At 48.5% G+C, this 25,255-nt stretch overlaps 3 protein-coding genes across 3 annotated transcripts; 1 reads left to right on the top strand and 2 right to left on the bottom strand.

The window, feature by feature from the left end:
* Nucleotides 1-3,088: 3,088 nt before the first annotated feature.
* Nucleotides 3,089-11,173, top strand: Hmbs (hydroxymethylbilane synthase). Its single transcript, XM_021171909.2, has 14 exons — nt 3,089-3,285; nt 5,244-5,297; nt 5,730-5,802; nt 6,161-6,210; nt 6,294-6,349; nt 6,663-6,740; nt 7,728-7,805; nt 7,900-7,975; nt 9,522-9,635; nt 9,853-9,891; nt 10,046-10,165; nt 10,351-10,404; nt 10,511-10,597; nt 10,676-11,173. The coding sequence occupies exons 1-14, from the start codon at nt 3,253-3,255 to the stop codon at nt 10,847-10,849; spliced, it is 1,086 nt and encodes a 361-aa protein (XP_021027568.1). The 5' UTR covers nt 3,089-3,252; the 3' UTR covers nt 10,850-11,173.
* Nucleotides 11,174-11,439: 266 nt separating this feature from the next.
* On the bottom strand, nt 11,440-13,242 carry H2ax (H2A.X variant histone). Its single transcript, XM_021172086.3, has one exon. The coding sequence runs from the start codon at nt 12,748-12,750 to the stop codon at nt 12,319-12,321; it is 432 nt and encodes a 143-aa protein (XP_021027745.1). The 5' UTR covers nt 12,751-13,242; the 3' UTR covers nt 11,440-12,318.
* Nucleotides 13,243-13,910: 668 nt separating this feature from the next.
* On the bottom strand, nt 13,911-20,981 carry Dpagt1 (dolichyl-phosphate N-acetylglucosaminephosphotransferase 1). The gene is made up of 9 exons (XM_021172757.3): nt 20,347-20,981; nt 19,880-20,000; nt 19,381-19,594; nt 18,348-18,494; nt 16,306-16,390; nt 15,420-15,608; nt 14,875-14,962; nt 14,554-14,709; nt 13,911-14,468 (listed from the first exon to the last, which is right to left on the bottom strand). Exons 1-9 carry the CDS (start codon nt 20,517-20,519, stop codon nt 14,403-14,405), a joined length of 1,239 nt encoding a protein of 412 aa, XP_021028416.1. The 5' UTR covers nt 20,520-20,981; the 3' UTR covers nt 13,911-14,402.
* Between the last annotated feature and the right edge of the window lie 4,274 nt (nt 20,982-25,255).

Below are 25,255 nucleotides of genomic sequence, written 5' to 3'. Positions count from 1 at the left end.
TACGTTCATTTGGTATGTGTGTGAATGTGGAGGTAGGGTGGGCAGGTCAGAGGTCAGCTCTCGGAGTGGATTCTCTCCCATCTTTACCATGGATTAGAATGGGTCAGACTCAGGCCACTATGACTGCACGGGTAAGTGCTTTGCTCACTGAGCCATCTTGCAGCTCCAGGGCCATTCTTTTTCATTTTGACATGGGGGTCTTTTGTTGTCTAGGCAGGTCTTGAACTCCTGGGCTCAAGGTGTCTTCATCTTGTCTCAGCCTCCCCAGTAGCTGGGATCATATGAGTGTACCACTCCTTCCAACCACTTAGGTCGACTCCTACTTTCTCAGAACCTCAGTTTTCCCATCTGGATATTACTTTGAATAGCAATTTTGACTTAAGAAACAAATGGCCTCTGTACAATGCTTGATTCATTGCTATTAATCAAAGTAGTGGAAAGAACAGTGTGTTTCTTGGAGCTAACCCAAGACCTTAGGCATGTGATACAAGGACTGTGCATACCAGTCCAGCATGTCTGTGTGCTAGGGTTCTTTTTGCTTTTGAGACAGGGTCTTGCTACGTAGCATAGTATAGAATTAAGAATCCTTTTGCCTCAGTCTCCCCACACCTGGCAAGCACTTTGGAGGCTGGGCATAGAGCTCAGTGGTGCAATGTATGCCTAGGACATGTGAAGCCTGAATCTGTCCCTCACGGTGTTGGCACTCCCACTCATCTCCAGGGTTGTACACCCCACACATTCCCTTGTCTCCAGGGTTGCATGCCCCACACACTTGTCTCTAGGATTGCACACCCCACACACTCCCTTGTCTCCAGGGTTGCACACCCCACACACACCTTTTGTGAGGCAGGGTCTCACTATGTAGTCTGGTCACACATTTGCAGAGATTTGCCTCTGCATCCGGAGTGCTGAGAATCAAGGTGTGTACCATCTGGCTACCTGGACTTTCCTGGGGTGGGAGAGGGAAATAGGGTCTCTCATAGCCCAGACTAGCTTTAAATCTACTGTGTGGTTGATGCTGGCCTTGAGATCCTCCAACTCTTTTTTTTTTTTAATTTATTTATTTATTATATGTAAGTACACTGTAGCTGTCCTCAGACACTCCAGAAGAGGGCGCCAGATCTCGTTACGGATGGTTGTGAGCCACCATGTGGTTGCTGGGATTTGAACTCTAGACCTTTGGAAGAGCAGTCAGGTGCTCTTACCCACTGAGCCATCTCACCAGCCCGAGATCCTCCAACTCTTAAGTGCTGGGATTAAAGAAATACCATCATGCCCGGCTTTTCACATTTTTTTGTAAGTTATATTTTTATTTTATGCATGTGTAGGTGCCTGCCTGTATGCATGTGCACCTCATGCATGCTTGGTGCTCAGGGAGATTAGGAAAGGCTGTCAGAACTAGAACTGCTGGAAACCAAACCCAGGTCCTCTGTAAGAGCAGCAAATGCTCTTAACCACTGAGCCACCTCTCCAGACCTTGACAGGACCTTTTATCTCTTTGGAAATTAAAGCATGGTGGTACATGTTCTAATGCTAGTTCAAGGTCATTCTGGGCTACATAACAAGTTTGAGGCTAGGCTACATGAGACCCTGTCTCAAACAAACAAACAAGAAATACTCTCTTCAATGGGGGGCTAAGGTAAGAAAATGGAAAACTTCAAGGCCAGCCTGGGCTCATAACAGCACAAATCTTGCCTTGTTAAAATAAAACAAATCAACAAGAAGAAAAAACAACTGTTACACTAATTGCTTATGCCAGCGCTGGAGAGGTGAGTCTGTAAAATTCTGAGGAGCCTTCTGAAGTTCTTTTTTTTTTTTTTTTTAACTTTATCTGTATTTATTTTATGCTGAATTTATTCCCGGGCCATGAGTTTTTGTTTCTTCAGTTTCTTCTGGGATATCTTTTTCTTCTGTGCAACCTCCTCTTCTGGCTTTGGAACGACCTGTTCCTTCTCAGTGAGGATCATCTCAATGTGGCAGGGGGAGCTCATGTATGGGTTAATCCGGCCATGAGCTCTGTAGGTTCGTCGGCGCATCTTAGGTGCCTTGTTCACCTGGATGTGTTCAATGACTAGAGAATCTACGTCTAAACCCTTAAGTTCAGCGTTACTCTCAGCATTTTTAAGCATGTGCAGCAAAAATTCAGCACTCTTTTTTGGCCACCGACCCTGTGTCCAGCCCCACTGTTTGGCCTGGGCGCACCTACCGACTCCACCATTATACCGCCGGAATGGCACACACTGCTTCTTTAAAGTGACATCCTTCAGATACTTGGTGGCTTTGCGGATATGCATACCCTTGATGGCCTGGGCGGTTTCCCGGGTGTTCTTATAGTGAACACGAAGGTTTGACCCTCTTGATTTGCATGATTTTGTGGGGTTTTCTGGGTCAAGAGAGTAGCGAACCATCTTGGCAGGTGACCTCTGGCCGCTTACAGGAAGAGCCCTTCTGAAGTTCTTTATGGACGATGAGAGCACCCTAGCAGGCAGGCATGGAAATTTGTTCAAATGGTCTGGGACATAATGGAGGGCAAGAGCTAACTCAGTCAGGTTATCCTAGGACCTCCGTATGCACCAACACTACACTGAATAAATGCAATATAAAATAGCCAGGTGAGGGGGTGGCTTTAAATCCCAGCACTTGGGAGGCAGGGGCAGGCTGATCTATTATCTATGTAAATTCAAGGCTAGCCTGTTCTACAGTGCTAGTTCTAAAACAGCCAGGGGCTACACAGATCCAGTCTCAACACCCCCCCCCCCAAAAAAAAAAAGTAAATAGCTGGAAAGCTCAGTGGTTAAGAGCACTGACTGCTCTTTCAGAGGTCCTGAGTTCAATTCCCAGCAACCACATGGTGGCTCACAACCATCTGCAATAGGGTCTGATGCCCTTTTCTGGTGTGTCTGAAGAAGAGAACAATGGTGTACTCATATACATACAATAAATAAATATTTTTTAAAGTAAAAGATAATAAAAATTGAAAAGGAAAAAAAAAAGTCTTTTTGAGTTGTTCTGTGCAGTGGACTTGAGCGAAGAGGCTGGCTATGTCGCAATCCTAATTCCCGCCCAGAGGAAGGCACCGCCCCGTCGAGGGAGGGCAGCGGACGTGACGCAGAGCTCAGCAGGTCCTGCAGCCGGACTGAAGTGCGGGCTCGGGCCCCATGTGCCTTCAGTCCCGGCCGGCCCAGGTCGCCGGCTTCTGCAGACTCCAGGGGACCGCAGCGGCACTGCCGCGCCTGCGCCCTGGGCGGAGTCATGTCCGGTAACGGCGGCGCGGCCACAACCGCGGTGAGTTCTGAGCCGGTGACCGATGACCCGCACTTCTCGGGACTTTCTGGGTGCAACGATTGGCTCCCGGTTGCCATGCTCCCGTCGTCTATTGGTCGGAATAGTTAGCTGTCATTCCCCCCCCCACACACACACCCCAAGGTTTTTTTTAAAGGGCCAGCAACTAGGTTGCCCTAAGGCAAGGAAGGAGTGATGTCGAGCAGTGGGGGCGGGGTTGTGAGTGGAAAGGTGGTCGGCCCTGGGATTCCATCCCTGTAGGCTCTGGCTGGATCTCTGTGGTTCCCGGCCAGTAAAGGATTATACACAGACAAGATCCTTTTCACGAAGAAGGGGCTGAGGCAAATCCAGCTATCTCGGAATACGATCCACTTCATTCGGGGAGAGCACACCCCACTTAAAACTGTATACAAACATCTTGGAGGTTACACGCCTTCTCCCGTTCTCCGTTATGGAAGTCACCCAGCCTTAGCCACCCACAAAAGTCCTAGTAGAGACACACCTGAATTGCTATTGTGAGCGGGGGGCGGGGGAGGGAACCCACCCCTGGGCCTTGTCATTTCTGGCCTGCCTGGAAAGTTCTGAACTTGTGTTCAGGCTGCCTGAGATAAAGCTGAGCTGGGAAGCCTGCTTATCTCCTGCCCAGGCGGTAAGCAGTAGTCTTGGCTATGAAAACATTTTTAGAGCACTGGGTTAGGGTAGGAAGGCCTGGATTTCAGCACCCACTTTCTGTCTGTTCGTAGCTGTGAGATGTTTAGACAGTAATTTGACCGCTCTGCATCTTTGCTTCTGTGACACGGGTGGAAGTACCTACCCTGTCTAACCTAGTAGGCTCGTTGCAAGGACAATATGCAGACATGGCTCAAATGCTGTTCTGGATCAATTAATTAAAAAACAAATTGTTTGAACTTAGTTAGCAATTCCTTTCTATGGGCTCCCTGTTGTCCGAAATTTCTGTGTTATTTCAAGCCCAGATAAATTTGCAAAGGCTATCTCAGAGTCATTTGTTGGAGGAATCTTTGCAGTGGAGTAGACTGGAGTCCGAGAGCAAGTTTTCACCTCCAGTGACCAAGAACTTGAGTGTCTGGTTATAGAAGAGCCTGTGAGATGAGGAACCTGGTGCAGGGAAGGGGGGCAATCTGTACAGTGACTCCTGTCCCCTTTGTATCAGACTGCAGAACCCAGTTCTACCTGCTTGGCCCTAGACACCTTTATCCAAGGCGCCTTAACAAAAGAAAGAGGTGTGTCCTTTTGAGCTCTTGGTTCTGGCTTAAGACACCAGAGGAAGCCTGTAGGCAATGACTGTTAGGCAGTTTATTCTTGTAGTCTTCTGGGACTTCTTGAGGCATGAGGTGGCCTTTAATTTAACAAGCCCTTGATGGGATGATGTTCCCAAAGTCACCCAGCCAAAGGGATGAAAGGGCTGTACATTAGCTTGGTTGATTTCAATCCTTGTAGGAGTACATCCTGGTGGCACTAAAGGATGCTTAGTGTCTCACCCAGGGCTTAGTGAGGCCTTCTCAAGTGCCTGAGTTGTCGTGGACAGTGAGCTTGTTCTCTAGCAATGGGAGGCTTCGGCTGTCCTGCCCCAGCTTCTGTGGGCCCCACCCTCCGGCAGGGCCCACCCTCACTGTGCTGAGGCTGATGGGCCTTATCATTTTGCCCACCTGGCTGTGTGCAGCCCTCCCACTCAGAACCTCCTTGGCCAGGCTGAGCTTTGGGGCTCAGTGTCCTGTTGCTGCTGCTACAACAGATCCTATTCCAGCTTTTCCTCTGGTCTCTGCTTCTCTGGATCCCGTAGGAGGACAGAAGGTACAAAGGAAGATTCAAGGACCAGTCCTGAGAGTCTCTCCCTCCTAGCAACCTCACCTGCCTAGGACCCGGGAGTCCTCTCTCCTAAGCCTGTGATCCTAGTTCTTTGAATAAGGAAAAGATGATAACCTAGGGACTTTCTTCTGCAGGAAGGAAACGGCTCAAAGATGAGGGTGATTCGAGTGGGCACCCGTAAGAGCCAGGTGAGTACAGACATAGCGCATTGCCTCAAGAATTGTAATGCTCACAGGGTCACTAGTGGGACCCAGAGACTCACAGGATCACTAGTGGGACCCAGAGGCTCACAGGGTCACTAGTGGGACCCAGAGGCTCCCAGGGTCACTAGTGGGACCCAGAGGCTCACAGGGTCACTAGTGGGACCCAAAGGCTAGCATCGAGCAAATAAGAGTGTGTGAGAGTCAATTTCATGGGGGATGGCAGCTCACTTCCTCTGAAAAGAGAGTCTCCGGAGCAGGGAAATGATTGGGGTACAGAGAAGGGACTCTCAGGGCAGGCCCTTCTCATCCTCATGTGAGAAGTCTAACCCCTTTCATAGCTTTCTTGGTCCATATGAGGGTCTGAGCCTGGGGCAGTGGCCAGGGGAGGTCAGAAACCATCTGAATCTCTTTCCCCAGCTGGCTCGCATACAGACTGACACTGTGGTGGCGATGCTGAAAGCCTTGTACCCTGGCATACAGTTTGAAATCAGTAAGTTTTCTTGAGAGGAGTGATTGGTAGTGAATGGGAATCCAGTGAACCGGAGGACAGGGCATCTCTGGCTTTGCCTGTGGTCAAAGCCTGCCTGTAAGACTGTTCTGGCTGCTTGTGAAGGGAAAGAAAGATTGTCTCCTGTGTGCATCTCCTCCAGTTCCTGGGCTAGCCTGACATTTCATACTTTCTGCTCTGGGTTCTTTTATGAGTATTTCTGCTTTTTCTGTCAGTGTGTATATCTGAGAGAGTTAGGGGCTGGGTCTTCTATGCCTCGGACTCCACAGGGAATCCAGTCAAGGCCTGAATGAGGGGTGACTCAGTAGGTGTTAATGGGTATCTGATTGACTCTCCTCAGTTGCTATGTCCACCACGGGAGACAAGATTCTTGATACTGCACTCTCTAAGGTAACGCCAGTCCTTGTCCCCGTTCTTCTTGTCCCTCTCCCACGTGTAAGGGGTTCACTCTGAGGCTCTCTCTTGCCTGGCAGATTGGAGAGAAGAGCCTGTTTACCAAGGAGCTAGAAAATGCCCTGGAAAAAAACGAGTGAGTGAGGATGGAGGAATGTGATACCCCGAGCCTAGAACCCCAAAGTGGCTCCCCAATATTGGCAGGACTGTCGGGTTAGATTGTGGAGCTCACAGGCTTTCACAGAGCAGAGAGCCTTGCCTTGGAGTAGCCTAACTACCTGGGGAATCAGACTGTCTGGGGAAATGGGGTAGAGTAGTTGAGAAGAGACCAGGTCTTAGATCTTAAGATGCTATCTTCCTGAACAGCTGTCAAGGATGCTGGGGTGGGTGGTGAAGGTAAGGTCACCTACTCAAAGCCTCTCTCTGTGTCCTCCCCCTGTCGTCTCCAGAGTGGACCTGGTTGTTCACTCCCTGAAGGATGTGCCTACCATACTACCTCCTGGCTTTACTATTGGAGCCATCTGCAAGTAAGTGGGGAGGACATGGATGGGAGGGAGGGCCCTGGGCAGGGATTAATCCTACTGTGGGAATCTTTGAGTTTTGTTTTTTTTGTTTTTTTTTTTTTTCCCATTTGGAACTTGACCACTTAGCCCGCTATTTTGAAGGTTGTCAGACATAAAGTGTGGCAGGAAAGCCAATTGGTTGGCTATTTAGAGTTTGTGAGTTGGGCTCAGTGGCATGGACCTGAAATCCCAGCTACTGGGGAGGCTAAGACAGGATCAGAGATTCTGGGCCAGCCTGGGCTACAGAGGGATTTGAACCAGCCTGAGGAACTTAGATTGTGCCTTAGGGGCACCAGAAGGCTAGTTTACAGTGGCTTAGGTGGTAAAGGCATTTGCTGTCAAGCCGATGACCTGAGTTCAGTCTGTGGGGTCCACTTGGTGAAAGAAGAGGGTTGAATCCCACAAGTTGTCATCTGACTCATACATACATGCTGTAGAATGTTTATGCTCCTCATCCCATCAATGAAAGTGGAAACAATCAAGAAAATGAAATATAAAACCTGCCGGGCGGTGGTGACACACGCCTATAATCCCAGCACTTGGGAGGCAGAGGCAGGTGGATTTCTGAGTTCAAGGCCAGCCTGGTCTACAAAGTGAGTTCCAGGACAGCCAGGGCTATACAGAGAAACCCTGTCTCCAAAAACAACAACAACAACAACAAAAAACCCAAAAAAAAAACCAAACAAACCAAAAACCAACCAACCAAACAAAATAAAACAAAACAAAAAAAGAAAAAAGAAAGAAAGAAATACAAAATGTTTCCAAAGAAAATAAAATGAATTTGGCCTGGTGGCTCATGCCTATAATCTCAGCATTCAGGGAGCTGAGGCAGGAGGGTTATTGTGAGTTAAAGGCTAGCCTGGGGTACAGAGAAAATTTTAGGTCAGCCTGGCCTAGAGTTAAGCCCTATCTCCAAATGCTAATACCTTTATTTCATCATTTGCTTTGCAGACGGGAAAACCCTTGTGATGCTGTTGTCTTTCACCCAAAGTTTATTGGAAAGACCCTGGAAACCTTGCCAGAGAAAAGGTGAGTGGGCCTAGTGTGCGGGGGAAAGAGGGCTGGACAGTGGAGAACAGTTGGCAGCCTAGGTTAAGTTTAATTCTAAACTCTCTTTGAGCAGTGCCGTGGGAACCAGCTCTCTGAGGAGAGTGGCTCAGCTACAGAGAAAGTTCCCCCACCTGGAATTCAAGAGTATTGTATCCTTTCAGAAGAAGGAGGGGAAAAAGAGGGAAAAAAGGACCTTCCTAAGCAAGTGGTCCATGCAGTCAGGGGGTCGTCTTTCCATCTGTCCGTCCACCTACCCATCCATCCATCCATCCATCCATCCATCCATCCATCCATCTATCCATCCATCTATCCATCCATCCATCCATCCATCCATCCATCCATCCATCCATCCACACATCCACAGTCCTTTAATGTTTTCCTTTTTTTTTTTTTCCTGAGACAGGGTTTCTCTGTAGCCCTGGCTGTCCTGGAACTCACTTTGTAGACTAGGCTGGCCTTGAACTTAGAAATCCTCCTGCCTCGGCCTCCCGAGTGCTGGGATTAAAGGCCTGCGCCACCACTGTCCAGCACCCTTTAAAATGTTTTCTTAAACTCAGGCCTGGCAATGAGGACAATTGCAAAACAAACATGGTTCCTCGTTCTATAGAGCTGACATGTTAGACAGACGGGCAGGCACTGCAGTACAGGTCATGCTGACCGGTGACCACTCCTGGGTGGCAGGGACAGAAGGTGTTTCTGCTTTTACTTTCTATGCTGCTAAGTGGTTTTGGTTTTTACAGTGAATATGTGATATGTTTCATAAAACTGATTTTTAAAACAGTGTGTCGTGGGGCTAGAGAGATGGCTCGGTGGTTTACAGTGCTGGTTGGTTTTCCAGAAGACCCTGGTTCAGCTGCTAGCACTCACTCACGCCTTGGCTCACCACTACTTCCTATTTCAGTTCTAGGGGAACTGATGCCCTCTTCTGGCCTTTGAAGAATGGCATGCAAAACACCCATGCACATAAAACTAAAATAAAACTTAGCAAGTTCCAGCACAGCCACGGCTACATTATGAGAGCCTATCCAAAGAAGTCTTTGTTGTTGTTGTTGTTTTGTTTTTTTTGTTTTTTGTTTTTTGTTTGTTTGTTTGTTTTTCGAGACAGAGTTTCTCTGTGTAGCCTTGGCTGTCCTGGAACTCACTTTGTAGACCAGGCTGGCCTTGAACTCAGAAATCTGCCTGCCTCTGCCTCCCGAGTGCTGGGATTAAAGGCGTGCTCCAACCACACCTGTCTCCAAAGAAGTCTTTTTATTTATTTTTTATTTTATTTTGTTAGTTAGTTAGTTTTTCAAGGCAGGGTTTCTCTGTATAGCCCTGGCTGTCCTGGAACTCACTTTAGACCAGCCTAGCCTCCAACTCAGAAATCCGCCTACCTCTGCCTCCCAAGTTGTGGGCTTAAGGGCATGTGTCACCACTGCCCAGCTTTTTTTTTTTTTTTTTCATTTCTACCATTTTTCTAGATGGGCTTTTTCTGTATAGCCCAGCCTGTCCTGGAACTCTCTCTGTAGACCAGATTTATCCTTGAATTCATGGAGATCTGTTTCTGCCTCCAGTGCTGTGTTTTAAAGGTGTAGTATACCCCACCACTCAACAAAAACAAAAGTTTTTAAAAAGTTAGCTAGAGGGGGGAAAAGAGACTGTGGGGCAGAGGGTGCACTGGGTAGGTCTTGACTTCTCCTTAGCAACGCTCCACAGCGGGGAAACCTCAACACCCGCCTTCGGAAGCTGGATGAGCTGCAGGAATTCAGTGCCATTGTCCTGGCTGTGGCTGGCCTACAGCGCATGGGCTGGCAGAACCGGGTGGGCCAGGTAGGAGCTGCCCTGTTCTCCTTCCCATTGAATCTGCCTCTCTCCTGCCTTGATTTCTTCCTGACCATTCTGCCAACAACACTACAAGCCAGGCTAGGGATATTGGGACTCATTGCTGGACTTCCTATCTGTGCCTTCCCCAGGCTTCCTAGATTGGCAAACCCTAGCTCACTGCCTTTGAACATCCCCTATCCCACCATCTTGTCTCTCTCTACAGATCTTGCACCCAGAGGAATGCATGTATGCTGTGGGTCAGGTAGGGTTCATAACCTTTGGCACCTGCTATCCATCAAATAAGATGTTTAGAGAGGGACAGGATTTGGTATGCATAAGACCCAGGGAAGCAGGTAGAGGTGTGTTTCTCATGTTTAGCTCTATTACTAGAGAAGATCAGGCCTGTTGTTTTTTAGGGAGCCCTAGCCGTGGAAGTCCGAGCCAAGGACCAGGATATCTTGGACCTAGTGAGTGTGTTGCACGATCCTGAAACTCTGCTTCGCTGCATTGCTGAAAGGGCTTTTCTGAGGCACCTGGTAAGATGGCCTCCTCCCATGGTGGTGTGGGGAAACCAGGAAGGGCAGTAGGGAGAGAGATTTGTCAAGTACTCTGTATGTAATGTTTTGTATGTATGAGAGGACCTTGATCTGGCCCCTTGAGGTCTGTGGTCAAAAGTGGTGTTAAAGGGGCCCTTAGAGCTCAAAGGGACATATCGTTGCAGGAAGGAGGCTGCAGCGTGCCCGTAGCAGTGCATACAGTGATGAAAGATGGGCAAGTAAGCCAGGGGAAATGCATGAGGGGAGGGACTGTCATTTCCATGTGCACCCAAACATCTAAGTAACTTTCTTTAAATATCCTGGTACAAACATTTTATTTCCTAGCTGTACCTGACTGGTGGAGTCTGGAGTCTAGATGGCTCAGATAGCATGCAAGAGACTATGCAGGCCACCATCCAGGTCCCTGTTCAGGTACTGACTGGGAGATGAGGGAGGAATATAGAACTGCTTGTAATCTTCCTCTCACCAAAATTGTAACCTGTCATCCAGCAAGAAGATGGTCCAGAGGATGACCCACAACTGGTTGGAATCACTGCCCGGAACATTCCAAGAGGAGCCCAGCTAGCTGCTGAGAACCTGGGCATCAGCCTGGCTAGCTTGCTGCTCAACAAAGGAGCCAAGAACATCTTGGATGTTGCACGGCAGCTTAATGATGTGCGCTAACTGGTCTGTAGGGCACAGGAACTCTGGCTGCCACTCCAGTGCCTACTTCTGGCTTCCAAGTGCCCTGTGCTCCTTCACTAGGGGTGTGATTATCCCAGGAAATTGAACCACGGGGTTGTTGAGACTTCCACTTTGGAAGATATGCCTCACCTTGGGGCCTCCATATCTGCCTTTCCCTCAGTAGTTGGGGGCTTCATCTCTTTTAGAGAAAGTCCATGCCAATCTTTGAATGTAACCAATACCACTAATAAACCATTTAGGATGTGGTCCTTCTGATAGAGTTGGGGAAGATATGAATAAACCCAAAGCCCTTTTAAACTTGAATTGAGTCTGAAACCTTTCTGTTGTAAAAACACGCTGTGATTTGCCTCATGTTCTCAAAAAAAGAGAAATCAGCCTTCAATTCCTACAGCCTGTCTTCAGTCAACGGGATCTTCGTGGACTACATAGCCTTTCCCACTCCCATGGCCTGCAGGAAGGGAAGTTACCTTATGTCCCACTCCCTCCCAAGATGTGCCAGGCACATGGCTCTACCACGGAGCTGTATGTCCAGCCCCAGAACTCCAGCATTCAACATTAAACCAGAGACATTTTTTTAAAAAACAAAACCAAACGATCCTTTAATAAAATTAGCCCATTAAATCTCCCCACTTAAGGTTCTAAACTTGTAATAGCTGCAAAAGTTCCAGTTCAGAAGCCAGAGGCTCAGTCCAGACAGGGATTCACCGGCTTGTGCTGGTATCTAGGTGTTTGGGTTGTAGTTGAGTCGCTGGGGAAGAGGGGATGGATGGCTAGGCCCGGCTGCCAGTCGCCTGCGGCAGGTATACAACTCCTGTCCACGGGCCGGTAAGCGTCTCTCTGACCCTTGCCGGGAGGTATTCCTGGAGAAACTGGGTTCACATTACAACGATTTTTGGCCCCGCCACACCACACTGGCCTACGAATGGCGACAGGGTCAACTGGTATGAGGCCAGCAACGGTGACACCGAAGGAAACAATGTGATCCATTTCTCCTTCTCAAAGCCCGGCAATCAAGTCACTTCTCAAAGGTCCAGGCGAGGGCTAAGCACCAAGCTGAAGCAAAGACGCCGGGGCTGTAGCTGAGGAGGGACTAACCTTCAGGCCCACCGCGGCCGGACGTCAGAGCGAGGGGCCGCGACTCCGGGGAGGCGCCGCAGCCTCTCCGCACGGAGCCGCCGTCCACAACCGAGAACGGCGAAGCGATGTCACGAGCTCCGGGATGGGCAGGTGCCGCGGCGTCCGCGTCCTCCGTGGCAGAGCCGGAGGCCGTGCGGGGTAAGGGGAAGAGAGGCGCGAGGGCGTGGAGGTGAAGGGAGGGGATGGGATGGGGACGCGGCAAGTCGCCGCAGCCCGAAGTGGCTCAGCTCTTTCTGTGAGGGAGGTGGTGGCCCTTAAAAGGGCCTTTGTGGAGGTGTGGGGAGGACTGGGCGGCCGCGGCGCGGACTCCCTCAGTACTCCTGAGAGGCCTGCGAGGCCTTCTTGCCGACCGCCGGCGCCTTGGGCCCCACGGTGGCGCTGCTCTTCTTGGGCAGCAGCACGGCCTGGATGTTGGGCAGGACGCCGCCCTGCGCGATGGTCACGCCGCCCAGCAGCTTGTTGAGCTCCTCGTCGTTGCGGATGGCCAGCTGCAGGTGGCGCGGGATGATGCGCGTCTTCTTGTTGTCGCGGGCCGCGTTGCCCGCCAGCTCCAGGATCTCGGCAGTGAGGTACTCGAGCACCGCCGCCAGGTACACCGGCGCGCCGGCGCCCACGCGCTCGGCGTAGTGGCCTTTCCGCAGCAGCCGGTGTACGCGGCCTACAGGGAACTGAAGGCCGGCGCGTGAAGAGCGCGACTTGGCCTTGGCGCGGGCCTTGCCGCCGGTCTTGCCGCGTCCGGACATCGTGTACGAGGTAGAAAGGATGCGAACAACGCAGAGGGAACAGGAACCACCAACCGCCGCAGTCAACGGTCGCCTCGCCGGGCAAGCCCGGCCTTATAAACTCCCTGGACACGCCCCCTCTTTCTCCTGATTGGTTCCTTTTTTAATACCCACCTCTGGTTGGTTGCAATTAACCCTTCGGTGACGCGCCTTAGCAGAGAGAACGCGCCCAGTGATTGGTCCAATTTGAAAACCTTTTACCCGGGGAAAAAGACAAGGCGGAGTGGCCGCAAGCTGGCGGCTGCTCACCCGTGGAAATGGCCAATCCGTGTAGAGCGCGCGAAATTTAAACGCTACGCCGGACAACAAAACCCGAAGACTAGAAGGGTGGAGCTTGGAGCTACCTCTACAGTTTCTGGGAAATTTGAGCCGGCCTTTGGTTTTAAAGGAAAAGGGTCTACACTATAAGCAACTTTCTCCTTCCAGGTTAGAGCACTTCCAATTCCCTCCTCTAACCTGGTAGACGGAGGGTTTATTTGTTCATTATTATTTTTAGGTTTGTTTGTTTGTTTGTTTTTTTGAGACAGGGTTTCTCTGTATAGCCCTGGCTGTCCTGGAACTCACTCTGTAGACCAGGCTGGCCTTGAATTCAGAGATCCGCCTGCCTCTGCCTCCCAAGCGTGGGGATTAAAGGCCTGCACCACCACCATCTGGCTTTTGTTTGAGACAGGGTTTCTCTGAGTAGCCCTGCCTGTCCTGGAACTCAGAGATCAGCCTGCCTCTGCCTCCCTGGTGCTAGGATTAAAGGGAGGGTTTAAAGCAAAGGAATGAAACCTCCTAGGAGTTTAATCCTATGCCAGAAAATGGAGCACTGTGATCTTTTATGCTATCACAAGTTTGTGCTGCGATATTTATTCAACATGTTCTGTCTGGTCTAAGTTTGTGACAGGCCTTTTTTTTGCAAGAAAGGGTCTGATGGAAGAGAGATCGGTTTCCTTCTGGGGAAGGTACCCTGTCTAACCCTTCCAATCTATCCTAAAATGCCTATATAAAAAATAAACATACCAGACTTGGCATATAGTTCAGTGGTAGAGCAGTTAAGTATAAGGAAGCCCCAGGGTTCACTCCTGAAGCACCTCGAAGGTTAAAAAGGACAGAGGGAGGGGATGCTACACTACAGGAACAAGTAAAAGGCAGTCCTTTATTGTCACCATTCTGAGCACATGGCCCTGTCTCTGAGCTTCCCATTCCCAATCACAACACTTCATTTGATAGTCAAATGTGAGGTCGGTCACCTTGGAGTATGTAGCCCTAACTCTAGCCCCTAGCCCAGGTTCTCTCTCAAGGCTCAGGTGAATTCCTTTAGAGTTATCGCTCTGAAAGCTGAGCTACAAATATTTGCATAATAGAGGCTACAAGCCCACCTGGTGAGCCTGCAGATGGGACAGAAAGGGAGGGCATGGCAAGATGAAGAAAGCCCTAGGCAAAGTCCAACTAGCGGACTTCAAGTCCAGCAAGGTGTCCATCCAGGATATCAGTAGTCACAGATGGCAGAAGCTGAGAACAAAAGTGTCAGCGAGGCCTGGACCAGAGGATCATCTCGGACCAGACAGAGGCTGGCCCTGGCTGAGGTCCAATGGAGACTGTGAGGTAAAGGGCAGCTGTCAGGGAGCTCAGTCATCATAGAAGAGTCGGACGAGTTGGTAACGAATGGAGAAGGTGGCGGCGCTGCTTAGGACCTGGGAGAAATGGACTGGAATTAGAAGCAAGGCCAACAAGAGATGTAAATGCCATGGCATTACTAAGGCCCACCCTGAGCTGTACCTGCAGAAGCAGCAGGAGCAGGGTGAGGTTTCTCTCATGTGTAGGCCCAAAGACTTTAAGTAGCAGGTTGATGAGGGTCATGTTGTTACACTCAGTGAAGGCACCGTCCTCACTCTCACCTTGGTGAACTGTCACTAACCGGAGGTTCTCTGCTCCCTGCAGGGACCAGGGGTGAAGATGACTTCAGTTATGCAGATCTACTTCACGAATAGGGATCTTCTAGATGTTCCCAAACTCCTCTTAGGCCTGAAAAGGCCTACGTTTCTCTTTTCCCAAGTTAAGGATGGCGGCCTCGGGCCCTACCTCCTGTTACCTTGTTACCTTTAAAATAAAGGTGCCCAGAAAAGAGAGGTTCTTGGTCTTGAACCTGGAATAGCTCATCTCCAGTTTGCCTGTCTTTGCATTGAATCTGCAATGGGAAGATAATTTCATTGGACTGAATCAGAGACCTCTGCACCCTGGTTACTAAGAAGAGTACTGAGGCCAGGGGTGGTGCACGCCTTTGATCCCAGCACTGGAGAGGCAGAGGCAGAGGCAGGCAGATTTCTGAGTTCGAGGCCAGCCTAGTCTACAAAGTGAGTTCCAGGACAGCCAGGGCTATGCAGAGTACTGAGTACTTAGGTACTTAGTACTTATGTACTGGAGTTGATTTCTGGCTCGGATGCTTACGCCCAGGTGATCAGGGCTGTTGTAAACATTACACACTATGTAAGTAAAGGAGCTTCGTAAATTACAATGGGCTACCCACATACAGTTGGCTTGTCTTTCCCCTAACTTTTTTTTTTTTTTACATAGGAAATGCAAGTTGGCTTTAGCTATCCCAAGTCAGAGACTATGATGACCCTTGAAGACCCCAGAGTGGTTACCTGGGCATCCGGTGTCGAGGGCAGGGGATGATTTGGAAGAGCTGAGGCAGCGAGTAGAGGAAATTGAATACTTGTGGCATAAAGAAGAGCACCATGGTCTTGCTGAAGTGTCCCAAGATCCCCACCACGGCAAAAGTCATGCCCGCAAAGTAACAGAAGGTGTCTCCCACAAACACGCGGGATGGGTACCTGTGTGGGAGAGAGGATTTCAGCCAATGGCAAGAGTTGTTACTGACTCTTTCAGTCACTCGCTCTGAGTAACAGGCCAGCCTTGACCCTGAGTTCTAAAAGAAAGGCTGTTCCAGAAACTCTGTAGGCCCCACAGCCCCCAACTCATCTATTCCTAGGGGCTACACATCATTTGTTCCCAACTCCTGCAGGATAGGCAGGGATTCCACACCAGCACCAGGCTGCTGTGTAGCTCACTGGGCAAGCAGTCACCTAGCGAGTACAAGGTCATGGATTTGATCCCAAGCACGAGGGTGTGCAGATGGTGGGGTGAAGGGTGGGATCTAATAGCACATGCCTGTAATTCAAGGCCAGCCTGACAACACTGTAAGTTCAATGCCAGCCTGGGCAACTTAGTAAAACCCTATTCTCAAAAAAAAAAAAAAAAAAAAAAAAGTCTGGGGATACAGCTAAAATCTTAAGTACTTGCTTAGCATTAAGACCTCAGATTTAATACCCTGTTCATAAACACACACACATACACCAGACGAATGCTTGTGCTCACACAGGAGTGGCAAACTACTACCAACGGCAGAGCTAGAGAATATCCACCAAAAGTATGCGCAATTTTAGTCTCTTCATTAGAAGCTGGGTTATGTCAAGACCATCTCTGCCACATACATCAATCATTTCCTCTCTCATCCATAGGCCTACATACCAGTTGTGGTACAGCAGTCCCAAGGTGGTAAAGAAAAATGGAATCATGAAGTAAAGGGAAAAGATATGATCATCTCGATAATCACCTTTGGAGCAAAGCAAACAGAAGGGAGTCAGTGCCGCCATCCCGCTGTGTGCCTGGGTCTCATCTGGATCTAATTTATGTTCCCAGCCATTAGGAACACGGCACCCAAGTCACTTCCAAGACCAACTCTACCCCACCTTGCCACTGCTGCTCTCTGACTTCCTATGTAGCCAAGTCTGGCGGGCACCTCCCATGTGCTGGGATGACAGGTGTTTGCCACCGTGCCCAGCTCTAACTTCCCCTTTCACGTCACCCAGGCCGTTCCCGATACACTCATTACTTTCATTGACCTATAAAAAAAAAAAGCTAACAACAGGCTAGAAAGATGGCTCAATGGTTAACAGCACTAGCTGCTCTTTCAGAGGTCCTAAATTCAATTATTCAATTCTCAGCACCCACATGGTGGCTCACAACCATCTTCTATAACTGTAGTCTCATCGAACCCGATGACCTCTTCTGGTGTACAGATAAATGTACATGCAGATAAAACATCCACATGCCTAAAATCTTTTTAAAAACAAAACATAAAAAAACAACCAAAAAGCTAGTGACTCCTAATATTCAGAAGACACAGGAATATCTCCTGGTGTAAGACCAGCCTGGGCTACATTGTGAGTCCCAGGATAGCCAGAGGTATGGAGAGGAAGAGAGAGACAGAGACACAGAAAGAGACAGAGAAAACAACAGAAAACCTAGTGACTATCTTAAATGTGGTTTAAAAATTCCAGCTGGGATTTGATTGAATACCAGTTTTATTTCTTGGCTGTGTGAATTTGAATGACACATTGAATTTTGATAAGCTTCCATTTATCTGTCAAAAACTGGGTACTCCCAGTTATACAGAGTCATTTAATTTAAATGAGACAATGCTTTAAAAGTGCTTAGCTTTAGCTGGGAGACAGAGGGAGGCACACATCTCTTTACTCTCAGAACTTGGAGCTCTGTGAGTTCCAGGGCAACATGGTACATCCCTGTCTCAAAACAAAGTGCTTAGGCTTAATAAGCACTTGTTGATGTCCAACAAGTCCAAAAGTAACCTAATACTCAAACTTGGGCTTACATAGAGACTAAGACTTTGGAAATCATACACCAGAGGGAACCGTAAAACATTTCAATATGAGGGGCTTATTTTAGAATTTGTTTTGGGTAATTTGGGAAGGGAGAAAGGAAGTAGACATGTGCTCCAAACTGGGAGCACAGAAGGCCAAATACATGAATAACTTTTATTTTTTTAAGAGTAGGAGGAAGCCAGGCGTGGTGGTGCAGGCCTGCAATTCCAGCCCTTAGGAGACATACAGGATGATCATAAGTTTGAGGCTAGCCAGGGTTACATGGCAAGGCTGTTTCAAAATAACAAAACAAAAGGAAGCAGGAAGAACTAAATTGTTATTGGAAAAAAAGCTGTACCCTCTCATGCTAGCTGAGGGATGCTGGTCGTTTTTATATTGCCAGGTGTTCTGGGTCTGTCTGCAATCAGACAGGGTTAGGAAGGGAAGAGTCTTTCCCCACTATGGTCAGAGAGTGATCCTACCTGTGAAGCTATTTATGTCCAATAGAAATAATTGGTCGCCGGGCAGTGGTGGCGCACGTCTTTAATCCCAGCACTCGGGAGGCAGAGGTAGGCAGATTTCTGAGTTCAAGGCCAGCCTGGTTTACAGAGTGAGTTCCAGGACAGCCAGGGCTACACAGAGAAACCCTGTCTCGAAAAACCAAAAAAAAAAAAAGGTCTAGCTATTCATGACCATCAAGCTATAAACGACAGCATTAATGTTTTTGTTTCTCATGCTTAATTCCTTATTGCTGTGTACAAATAGCTCCCATTCTAAAATCACTGTTGTCTTGTCATTCCCCTCCCACCCCCCACCCCCCCCACACACAAACACACAAGAAACTCTATAAATTCACACCAGGCAATTCCCTTAACACCCAGACTTCTCCTTCTCCCCAATCTCACCTACCTTCCAGTTCCACCAGGTTGAAGACAATGATAGAAGCAGAGATGACTAGTGACTGACCGGCCTCTAGGCCATTAATGCCCGCCAGGATGTTGATGGCATTGGTACAGAACACTGCAAACAGCCCCATGTAGATGTAGTACAGGATCCCTGGGGGACACAGCGAGGAGTAGGATTTGGATTTGCTTGTTTACAGAACACAGCACAGGATGAATGGAACACCAGAAAGGATCCAAGTAGGCAAGGCCTAGTAGTCTAGGCCTATAATTCTACTTGGAAGGCTGGGACAGGAGGATTACCTGTTTAAGGCCTACCAGGGCCAAATAAGTTCAAGGCAATTTAGTGTGTGACTGTTTGTTTTGTTTTTTAAATATTTATTTATTTTTACGTATATGTATTTGTTATTTTATGTATACACTGTAGCTGTACAGATAGTTGTGAGCCTTCATCTGGTTGTTGGGAATTGGATTTAGGACCTCTGCTCTCTCAGGTCAACCCTGTTCCCTCAGTCCCAGCTTGCTCTGGCCCAAAGATAAGTACACTGTAGCTGTCTTCAGACACACCAGAAGATGGTGTCGGATCTCATTACAGGTGGTTGTGAGCCACCATGTGATTGCTGGGATTTGAACTCCAAACCTTCGGAAGAGCAGTCAGTGCTCTTACCTGCTAAGCCATCTCATCAGCCCTATGACCCTGTTTTGTTTTTGTTTGTTTGTTTGTTTGTTTGTTTAAATACAAAACAGAGAAAGGAAAAGCTTTGATAATAAGTCTTAGTGCCAGCATGGCTTCCTGGAAACAGGAAGGAAATAAGAGATAGGGAAGAAGGAGGGAAAAGAGAGAAAGTAGATACAAGGACAGAAAAGAAATGGTTGATGGGGATATGGACCACCAGGAGGGGTCCTCTATTGGGCCCTCAGAGGCAAGGGTACCGGAAAGTAGGTGCCGCAGGGGCAGTAGTGGCAGGGTTACTCACCCACAGGGGCAGTAGTGGCAGGGGTTACTCACCCGCAGGGGCAGTAGTGGCAGGGTTACTCACCCAAGTCCAAATGCAGGCCCAGAATCCAGCGGAAGGGCTTGGGCACCACGATGGTTGTGTTGCCAAAGTTTGTGAAGTAGACCATGAGGAGAGGTAGTGAGGCAGCTGTGGGCAGCAGCACCTTGTGGCGCCAGCGGAGATTGAGGACATCGTCAGCAAACCCCAGGAAGATCATGCAGCAGATGGCAAGGAGGGCACCTATTAGGGCCACAAACTGGGGGAGAAGTGGGCATTTAATGACTCACACCTACTTCTACTCTGTCAAGAATTCCTGTCTTTTCCATTTTTTTTTCCTTTCGGAGTTGGGGATTGAACCCCGGGGCCTTGCACATACTCACATAACTGAGAAAGCGCTTTACCACCGAGCTATATCACCAGTCCAAGAATTCCTGTCTCTATGGTTGTGGCCACAAGCATCCTTTTCCCAAATCCAAATAGCCCCAAATCAAGTGCCCGGCCCCAGCCAGCCCGCTAATAACTTCCCCACTGGTGCACTTACTTCATGGTGGGGGAATGCCTTACACTGCTCCTCCACAAAGCAGTTCAGGAAGGGGAAAGGGATGAAGCAGAAGAGGATGATAAGGAAAACAGCACCGCTGATCACTCCCTGGGACTCTGGGCTGCGGCCCAGCCGGAAAGGGTAGAGGAGGAAGAAGAAAGGGGCGTGGTCACTCACAATAGTAGGGGTTCCAGTAAACTAAAGTGGCCTTCTTCTCAGGATTTTGTTTGTTGGGGAGTAGGGAGAGTGTGCACAGGGCAAAGGATACCTACCCCTCTACAACTCCTGACACCCAACAGTTCCATTCCGTCCTTCCCAAGGATAGACAACTTTAATGACCTCCCAGAGTTCTGGGTGCCTAGGTTAGCTTTCCGGCCAGTGCAAAGCCAAGCACCTCAGTCCTTGCACCTGTCCTGCACAACCCTGCCCCCCCCCCCAACCCAGGACACTCCCGTGCGGTTACTCACATCTGCTGCTGACTGAGCTTGTTGAGGTCCTTGCCACAGAGGCGCGCGGCGATAAAGTGGCTACGGAAGGCAGGGATGAGGGTGACTGTAGCCACAAATCCCAACAGCGAGCCGATCAAATTTACCAGCAGCGGCAGCGGCAGCGGCAGGGGCAACTCCGGGAAGGCCCACATGGTGACTCTCCGGTGGCCGCCGCCCCGCCGCCTACTCAGCTAACTGGTAAGCCAAGAACAATCCCGTGGCCTCGGCAGCCGGCAGTGCGGCTCCCAACCCGCAGAGGATTCCGGCGCCAGCGGGAACAAAATCCAGCTAGGATCTGACCCTCCCTCCTGACCAGCAAGAAGCTCTTAGGAAGCAACCTCGGCTCTGCCCCGCTGCACCTACCCATTGTTTCCACCCGGATCTTAATTGCGAAAGAACTATCGCTGCTGAAGACCGAAGCACCATTTTTAAAACGGGCACTGGAGCCTGACCGGTAGTGTTATTTTAAACAAAGCTTTAGTTCTAAAGCAGCGGTCCCATTAGCGTTTTGAAAACTCAACTGAAAAAAAATACAAGAACGTGGATACTCTCGAAACAATCATATTGTGCAGCTCAGAGTGGAAATAGGCTTTGCCCAGTTCCAACATGAACGCTTCCTCGTACCACGTGGCTGACACCGCTTGTTCTGTGCTTCCACGTCGTCTCCCTCGCAGGTCGGGTTTAAAGGGCTAGCAGCCTGAGCTTAGTCTGGGATGCCCTGGGGCTGGAAATATGGCTACTGAGAGCTGGCCGTGGTCAGGAAGAATGTGAGTGTGGAAGCACACCCGCTCTTTGCAGGAAAACTGTTGCCGACGGAAACACTGGTTCCAGAAACTCAGGCACAATCTGGAGGGCTTTTAAAACCTGGGAAGCTCAGACACTCAAAAAGCCCCTCCCGCCCTTTTTCTTGTTCATGATCCAGGTACATTTCCCACAACCCACCCACCTTCTGCCTCCACTATAGCAGTTTGTTGCTGGGCAACCTACGGCTGCATTTCGCCAGGAGGAAACTGTTTGAGCGTTCAGGTCTTCGATTAAAGTAGGGATTAAAACTTGATGTTGGATCACAGCACTGTGCCAAAGCTTTCCAAACAGAGAGACAGAAACCGACGCATTGCAAATAATTGCAGGAGAGCTTGTCCATACCTCCAGTGAGCTTGTGGGTCTCCTCCCAGTCTAGTTTCTTCCTCCCAGTCACTTGCCTTTTGACACCTGTACGCGCTAGTAGCACAGCCATTCACTGGAATATTGATCCCTTAGGTGGCAAATGTTTTCCTCAGAGAGAAATCCACCAAAGAGAGTTAGGGAGTTGACAATAACATGGCGTTTTGTCCATCCCCTTTTGAATTACAGCATACTCCTAGAATCAGGATGAAGTTGACACTACTTAGGTCAAAGAACTTCTTAAGGACTGGAGAGATGGCTCAGTGGTTAAGACTGCTCTTCCGAAGGTCCTGAGTTCAAATCCCAGCAACCACATGGTGGCTCACAACCATCCATAACGAGATCTGATGCCCTCCTCTGGTGTGTGTGAAGACAGCTACAGTGTACTTAGATATAATAAATAAATCTAAAAAAAAAAAAAAAAGCAGGGCGGTGGTGGTACACGCCTTTAATCCCAGCACTTGGGAGGCAGAGACAGGTGGATTTCTGAGTTCGAGGCCAGCCTGGTCTACAGAATGAGTTCCAGGACAGCCAGGGGTACACAAAGAAACCCTGTCTTGAAAAACCAAAAAAAAAAAAAAAAAAAAAAAAAAAAAGAACTTCTTAGGTTCCTTTTTCTGAAAATCAGGTATGCAATGTCCATTCAACTTGGAGATGGCTCTTATTAACACTAAAAGCCCCATCTATGTCCCAAATACACTCTACTGGATAGTATAGTAAGTTTTGTTTTTCTTGTGTGTTGTAACACATGCAAGCCAACATCAGGGAGGCAAATGTTTTCCTCTCCTCTGGTGTCCCCTGAGGCATAGGACACAAAGAGACCTGTATACCAGGCATCATCATGCATGATGAGTGAGGAAAAAAAAAATAGGGATTGGAGTGCACGAGGACGTAAGAGGGAGGGAGGGGGATATTAGCTTACAACATTTCCATAGTTGGAGGGGAAGGGTCTTCCAAACCGGGAGGCTGAGCTACACAGAGCAGGTGGGGAGGAGGGAGCTCCTGAAGTCCCCAGAGGAGAGAGCACTCAGCTATCCTGCTGATTGGGAGTAGGCTGAGACTCCCTGGAGGTGTGAGAGACAGTCTGTATCTTTATTTATTTTTTATTACTATTATTTTTATTTGGAGGCCAATTCTAATTAAGCTTCTTTTCCAAGCTGGCCTGAAGCCCTGAAATCTCTTTGTTTCTTTCTTCTCAGAGACCACTATCTCATCCACCAGCCACCTAGGAGGGGTGAGAACTTGTTTAAAGACCAGGCACTAGGGATTTATGTGCCGGTCCATCAGAAGAGGTTATGTGGATATTTGTCATATAATCAGAATCATTTTGCTCCCGGGGCGATAGTGCTCCACCTGGCTCACTTGGAATTTTGTGGCTTTCCTGGTAATGGTTGAAAGCTTGGGCCTGAATCCTGAAGTGGCACCTTTGGAACTCCCGAATCTGCTGAGTTGCCGTTTTCCCTGTGCTGAGCAGAGAGCACACAACTCAGCAGTCTTGAGTGCCTCCCAGCAAGCAAGGCCGCCAACCTACTATTAAATCAACTGCCTGACAAAGCCTAGCTCAGATACGTTTCCATCAGTGTAAAAGGACCATGAGAGAGCTCTGCAAAGTCTGAGGCAAGGCCTACCTGTGGCCCTGTCCTTCCCCTCTGCCCTCTCTACTTTCATTCTGACTACCAAAAGTCATCAACTGGAAGTAAAACCTAACATTTCCCAGTCCTTTGGGCTGACACGAGTTTTGAGAAGTGAAAAATAATGTAGAGAGTCGTAGTGGCCACTTGACTGGTCTAGAACTCACGATTTAAAGCAGCTTGAGTATGAACTTGTGGCAATCCTCCTGCCTCTCCCTGTATTATACACATCATCACACCTAGAGTCCTGGTCCTTCTTTTTTTTTTTAAAGATTTATTTATTTTATGTAAATGAATGCTCTATCTGTATGTACACCTGCATGCCAGAAGAGGGCATCAGATCCCAGGATAGATGGTTGTGAGCCACTATGTGGTTACTGGGAATTGAACTCAGGACCTCTGGAAGAGTAAACAGTGCTCTTAACCACTGAGCCATCTCCCTTGCCCCCACATCCTGCTTCTTAAACTTGACTGACAACAGGAATTCTAGAGAAGTTGAAAAAGATGAACAGATTTCTGAACAGGGCAGAGATTCCAAATATTACTACAATGAAAGGAAGAAATGTATGGATTCAAATGATACTATTTTTCCTCTTTCAAGAGCTTCCAAATGACCTTACAAAACGTAAGGTCAACCTGAAATTTCAAATGAGTGGTAATCATTAACTCGTTTTTATACAGCTCATGATATTTGGTCCTAATGTTCCCTTTGTAGTAGATGTCTTTTCTGATCTCATTTTTGTTTGTTGTTTGTTTGAGCCTGGCTGGGTCTCTCTGTGTAGTTTAAATTGGTCTTGAACTCAAAATGTCCTGCCTCTGCTTCCCATGGGCATACTGAGATCATAGGTGCGAGCCACCATGCCCTGTCCAAAGGGAAGCTCGCTTCTGAGGCTGAGTCTCAGTCACTGAGGTACTAACTTCAGCAGGTCTCCTTTTTTCTTTTCTCCTTTCTTCCTTTTTAAAAGATTTTATAAGCCGGGCGTGGTGGCGCACGCCTTTAATCCCAGCACTTGGGAGGCAGAGGCAGGCGGATTTCTGAGTTCGAGGCCAGCCTGGTCTACAAAGTGAGTTCCAGGACAGCCAGAGCTATACAGAGAAACCCTGTCTCGAAAAACCAAAAAAAAAAAAAAAAAAAGATTTTATTTATTTTATGTTTATGAGTACACTGTAGTTGTCCTTCAGACACACCAGAAAAGGGCATCAGATTCCATTACAAATGGCTGGGAGCCACCATGTGGTTGCTGGGATTTGTACTCAGGACCTCTGGGAAAGCAGTTGGTGCTCTTAACCACTGAACCATCTCCCCAGCCTGATAGGTCTCCTTGTTGCAGCCTTTCTCTCTCTTTTTGCAGAACCAAGGGTCTCATGCATGTTAGGTCAGGCATCTCCCACTGAGCTCTATCCTAAAACCTATCAGACTACTTTCCACTGAGACATCTTAAGAGGGGTTCTTACATATCCTGGGCTGAGCTTGAATTTACTAAGTAGTCCATACGGCCAGCCTGACCTTGAACTTCTGATCTTTCTACCTTGTTTCCCCTCTTCCTGTGGGTTGAGTTACAGGTGTGTACCACCATGCCTAGTTTATGTAACGCCGGGGGTCAAACTCAGGCCTTTGTTTCTGCTAAGCCAGCACTTTACCAATTGAGCTAGGCTTCAAGCTCCTAGATAACTAAGGTAGGAGTAGATGGTACACCTTTTCTTTTTTTTTTTTTTTATTTAAAGATTTATTTATTTATTATATGTATACACTGTAGCTGTCTTCAGATACTCTAGAAGAGGGCATCAGATTTTTGTTACGGATGGTTGTGAGCCACCATGTGGTTGCTGGGATTTGAACTCAGGACCTTTGGAGGAGCAGTCGGTGCTCTTAACCACTGAGCCATCTCACCAGCCCAGGTACACCTTTTCAATCCCAGCATTGAGAGGCAGAGGCAGGGGGATCTCTATGAGGCCAAGAGCAGCCTGATCTACATAGTGAGTTTCAAGCCAGCCAGCGAGACCCTGTTCCAGAAAACAAAAACGAAACAAGAAAAACGTGACAACTGGAAAATCTCTATGGTGTAAGACTCTCCTAAGTGATGTAGGGAACA

Source organism: Mus caroli, unplaced genomic scaffold (genome assembly GCF_978045245.1).
Source record: "Mus caroli unplaced genomic scaffold, Mus_caroli_1 scaffold_11, whole genome shotgun sequence".
Taxonomy (NCBI): Eukaryota; Metazoa; Chordata; class Mammalia; order Rodentia; family Muridae; genus Mus; species Mus caroli.
The sequence above is the reverse complement of the archived record's forward strand: the minus strand, read 5'-3'. Positions and strand labels throughout refer to the sequence as shown.

Bases quoted from the DNA above. Each gene is read 5' to 3' on its own strand.
- Hmbs (XM_021171909.2), top strand. From the start codon at position 3,253: ATGTCCGGTAACGGCGGCGCGGCCACAACCGCG. The intron at 6,350-6,662 runs GTGAGTGAGGAT...TGTCGTCTCCAG, and splicing joins AATGCCCTGGAAAAAAACGA to AGTGGACCTGGTTGTTCACT. The intron at 7,806-7,899 runs GTGAGTGGGCCT...CTCTTTGAGCAG, and splicing joins GAAACCTTGCCAGAGAAAAG to TGCCGTGGGAACCAGCTCTC.
- H2ax (XM_021172086.3), bottom strand. From the start codon at position 12,750: ATGTCCGGACGCGGCAAGACCGGCGGCAAGGCCCGCGCCAAGGCCAAG.
- Dpagt1 (XM_021172757.3), bottom strand. From the start codon at position 20,519: ATGTGGGCCTTCCCGGAGTTGCCCCTGCCGCTGCCGCTGCCGCTGCTG. The intron at 19,595-19,879 runs GTAAGTGCACCA...CTTCTCCCCCAG, and splicing joins AGGCATTCCCCCACCATGAA to TTTGTGGCCCTAATAGGTGC. The intron at 14,469-14,553 runs GTACAGCTCAGG...CATTTCTCCCAG, and splicing joins TGCTCCTGCTGCTTCTGCAG to GTCCTAAGCAGCGCCGCCAC.